The following is a 4,545-nucleotide window of genomic DNA, read 5'->3' as shown; positions in this document are numbered from 1 at the left end:
AAAGTTTGAGAGTTTTTATACGAATTTTCAAAAATTTAAGTAAATCTAATTAAAATTTAAAAACTTTTGAAGGCTTAATGAGAAGTAAAAAGGAAAAGTTAGAGGAGTCCAATTAAAATATTTGAAAATTTAGAAAAACTCGAATGAGGGACTAATTAAAATTTTGGGAGTCCCGACCCCAAAGACTATCTTGGCCATGAAATCCATTGCATGGTTTGGCTCCCTAGAAGTATGACAAATGTGCAACTCCCGCTCTCTGCTACATCCCGCTCTCTGCTACATAGCACCTTGGGCAAAATTATTTGCCTCAACAAAGCTACCATTCAACATATGCACCACTGAAATAGTAACTTATATTAGGGGCTTAATCTTACTATATGAGTGCTCAACTTAAAAAAGATGATGCATCTTTTATATCTTATATGATGTCTCAATAATTCATTTATACACTCCTGATTCAATATTGCATCATAATTTTGATTAATGACATTAGTTGATAAATCATAAAATATGTCGAAAAGACTTGCAAAAATAAATGACCCATTATTTATAAATTATAAAAAAAGGTATTTCAATAATGAAAACCATAAATATCATGGTCAATCATCAACAAACAAATTTCAGACATTATGGATATATCCTCTAGAGTTCAAACTTAATAGTTTGGTTCACTATAAGAAATGTATAGATTATAGGCTAATGGCACTTGCTCGCCTATTTCACACATAAAGCCAGCGGGCGCCATTTTGCTACCTCGGCATAAAACGCTCATGTGCCTTATATAAGTAATATGTCAATTCCAGTTTTATATTAGACAGACACTATAATATTGTCTTAAAACTGGCCTCCTTCAAAAGTTTGTCCGAATTGCCAACCAGCAGGCACTACATTGTAGGCTGTGATAGTCCTGCCATCGCTGGCAGTCACTTTAAAAGAGAGGCTTTGTCCGTTAAGGTAAGCATTGCTCTGCCAGTTTTGGCCCCAATTTCTGGACATAGGTAGCCATCCTGTTCTGGAACCCTTGATGGACACTGACGTTATATCCCCTGCACCTCCCACGTTCGTTATCAACGCCATGTTGAAGTACGAATGTCCATTCATGGTGTACCTGATGCCTCCTTTCTTCACACATGACACCCTGCAAAAGGTTAAACACCCAACAGTTTAACATACCTTAAAGAGTGTGATGATTTGAATTGAGTTTTATTCACCACCTTCTGAACATAACAGGGACGATTCCAGCTCGATATTCTGCTATCTGCAAGAATGCCGGTTCGGCCAAATCAAAGTGTTCTCGCGGGGGATTGCACCACCCGCCATTGTCACTAGATAAAGCATAGTTAGGTGGACAAAAGTTGGTGGCTGTCACGGTTATGGTTCGACTAATGCACCATTGAGGATCATTGTTGCACCGGAGCTCGTAGCAGGCACCGCAGCTCAAGCCATTGTTGAAAAGTGCAGTGCTCAAAGCTGCTGTGCTCGTTCCATACCCTTGACTGTACAGGTTTCCATAACCACAAGCTCCCCCTATAGAGAACATCACAAATTAAGAACATAGCCTAGAGATTTTTATGTAGGTAATGGTTTGAAAGTTTGAAACTCACCCATTGTGCCGGTAGCATCAGCACCACCGTAGAAGGTGGCATGGGCAGTTTGCCAACCACCATTGTCATCTCCATTAGCACCAAGGAAAATGGAGTTGCAGACACTGAACAAAAAGAAGAAAAGTGGAAATATTTGCAACATCATCGTTTTGGTTGCCATTTGAGTAAGAGCTAGCTAGCTCAAACAATTGGCTGACCTAACCTTATTGATTTGAGGAGAGAAAAAGTGTATAGCTATTTATACAAAATGAGAAAGAGTTTGTAGTACAGAAGATGACAAGCAACGCTAAGTAACGTACGTAGCTAATTAAGTGGTGAAAGAGTACAAATTTGGAGGATAATTAAGGCTTAAGCTATACATTAAAAGGGCACATGCAAAATTTTAATCATAGATATGATGGTATCCAGTATCCATTATTTGCTCAACGACTTGTTTTAATGGATATAAATATAGATGGATGGAAACATAATGTTTAATTAAACCATAACAATGGCGGAAGGTTGAGCGAGGGGTTGTTCCAGCGCAGTCTCCTAATTGCTTGCAATTGAAGCCACTTGAAACAAAACTAAAAAAATCTCATTTAACTCCAGCCAACCACCTCAACCATCGGTGGAGTTACACTTTACCAGTTAATTCCCCTATCATTTGAAGTTGGTAATAGTGAATGGTGATGAGTAGGTTCATTTTCAGTCAGCCAATCAGACTCAGGTTTTTCGTTTTTCACAAGCGCCGATCAGGGAAGGACTGAAGGTGAAGAAGTCGCCATTTTCTAGAATACAATTTTCTTGACTTTCTGAAAATAGAAATTGTTCTATATAAGATGATACGTACTAAAAGTTTTTATTACTTCATGAAAGTTATTTTAACAGGGGTTACTAACTCTTAGTAAGTTTTCCTCGGTTAACTTATTAAATTATTGAAAATTTTTCATTTAAATTAGTATATTGTTAAAATTGTTGTTGTGTGGTCTTTTTTGTTCGCACTGTTTGTGCCAATCAAAAGATCTTTTTTTCCTTCCCTCTTACACTTTAGTTCTTTTTCATGAACCAGCTTTGAAGTCATAAATCTATGAATTAAAATCTAAACAATTTTTTTTTCGATTTTCAACACTAACCGTAATATCAACTTGGACCTAATGTATATTCTATTTGTCAATAAGTATAAATCCATTGTACCACTTATCGAATCGTAGCTTGAAACTTGCTAATCGAATTTTAAAAAAAAAACTTAATAGCCCGGTGACTTAAATAAAAACTTTTAAATATTCCAGTAATTTAAATGAAAATTTTCGAATAGTTCAAAGACCATTTTTTAACTTTCTGAAATTAAGTGATCAAAACGTAAACTTACTAATAGTTGAGTGCAAGTTACACTTTTAATAACAATAAAATAATAAAATAATAAAAATTTAATTAGCTAAAACTAGAGAGGTATTATAGTTTTTTTGAAAAAAAAATTATAACTTTCTAGTTTTTTAAAGTGTCGATGGTCGAAAGTTGATAAATCTTTCAACGTATCAATATTATTTTTGAGGGCTGTTTTCTAATTTTATTGAGAATTTAAGTGACCAAAGAAATTGTATGAAAAAATGACGAGTTTGTCAAATGCCTAAAAAGAGACATCATGTGTCCATGCATGATCATTCACTAAAGAAACCTCAGTATTTGTACTTTATGGGATCCAAAGCTAAACCCATGATCTATACGCTATAAAGCACTTATGGGTTGTAGTATTGTTACCCGCTACCCAGTCACGATTCAGGCCGCGTCTCTTGAGACTTTTGAGTTTTTGGTAGAGTTGAAAACGAAACTTTCATTGGGAATAATATCTATTCATTGAGGGGTGCATTGACTTTGTCTAATCTCTCGCCAATAAATTTACTTTTATATATTTTTCTAGAGTTTCATTTTCTAATATGTTAAATATGACCTCATCTAATTTAGGGTGATACTGGTTCAATCGGGATTTTTAAATTTTTGAACTTTTAATTATAATTTAGTTTAGTTTGGTTATCAATTTTTTCATATTAATTTTTAGATTTTTATTTCTAAATTTATGTTGACAAAATGAACTTTATTTTATAGATTTTAAATATTATTTGATAAAATTTTAAAGTATTTTTCATATATATATTTCAGAAAACAATAATTTTCGAATAACTAATTTTTGAGATTTTAAAATGTTAGTATTTTAAATTTCTTTATTTATATGAATAATTTATTTAGAAAAAATTAGGTTAATGGAAATTTAAAATTTTAAAATAATTAAAAATAATAATTATATTAAAAATAAATAATATAAAAATGGAATATGGATATCATTATATTTGTAAAAAAATATAAATAGTTTTAATAAAATAAATTTAAAAATATATATTATAATTAAATAAAATAACTTTTAAATTTTAAATTTTACCTTATAGTGAGATCATGTGTATTAATCAAATAAAATTGTGGGAAATTTTGAAAACCATCTATTTAAATGGAACTTGAAAAAAAATTTAGGCTATTAAAATTCTCTTTTGAAATTACTCAAAAATTTTAAAAATTTCAAATATATTTATCCAAATAAATAAATTTATTTTAAAATTTCGAAAACTTTGATACCAATGAATTTCATCCTACAAAATTCTCACCTAAACACACCTAAGATTACTTTTATTATTTTAAATATAAAATATTTATTTGTATGTCATAAAAATTTAAATTAATTACACAGTAAATAAAAAATAAAATTTAATCCGGCTTCGAATAATAACAATTTTTGAAATTGCATTTTGTAAACCATTTGAACACCGTGATTCGTTTTTTGATTTTACTTACTCAACTCTAACTTTGAAATGGATCCTATATTATCTCATAGCCCAAACATTTAAACTTGGGATATAATTTGAGTGGTGGTGGGCCAATGATAATTTCATAAAATCTGGGCTCTAAACAT

The 4,545-nt window shown here is 31.4% G+C and overlaps 1 protein-coding gene across 1 annotated transcript; it reads right to left on the bottom strand.

The window, feature by feature from the left end:
• Window positions 1-543: 543 nt before the first annotated feature.
• On the bottom strand, window positions 544-1,846 carry LOC108486947 (expansin-A4). Its single transcript, XM_017791119.2, has 3 exons — window positions 1,605-1,846; window positions 1,215-1,527; window positions 544-1,138 (listed from the first exon to the last, which is right to left on the bottom strand). The coding sequence occupies exons 1-3, from the start codon at window positions 1,762-1,764 to the stop codon at window positions 835-837; spliced, it is 777 nt and encodes a 258-aa protein (XP_017646608.1). The 5' UTR covers window positions 1,765-1,846; the 3' UTR covers window positions 544-834.
• Window positions 1,847-4,545: the final 2,699 nt, after the last annotated feature.

This window comes from Gossypium arboreum, chromosome 10 (assembly GCF_025698485.1).
Source record: "Gossypium arboreum isolate Shixiya-1 chromosome 10, ASM2569848v2, whole genome shotgun sequence".
Taxonomy (NCBI): Eukaryota; Viridiplantae; Streptophyta; class Magnoliopsida; order Malvales; family Malvaceae; genus Gossypium; species Gossypium arboreum.
This window is presented reverse-complemented; position numbering and strand designations above follow the sequence as displayed.

Coding starts and splice junctions, on each gene's coding strand:
- LOC108486947 (XM_017791119.2), bottom strand. CDS start 1,764: ATGGCAACCAAAACGATGATGTTGCAAATATTTCCACTTTTCTTCTTT. Junction 1,528..1,604: donor TGATGCTACCGGCACAATGG/GTGAGTTTCAAA, acceptor TGTTCTCTATAG/GGGGAGCTTGTGGTTATGGA. Junction 1,139..1,214: donor GTCCCTGTTATGTTCAGAAG/GTGGTGAATAAA, acceptor AACCTTTTGCAG/GGTGTCATGTGTGAAGAAAG.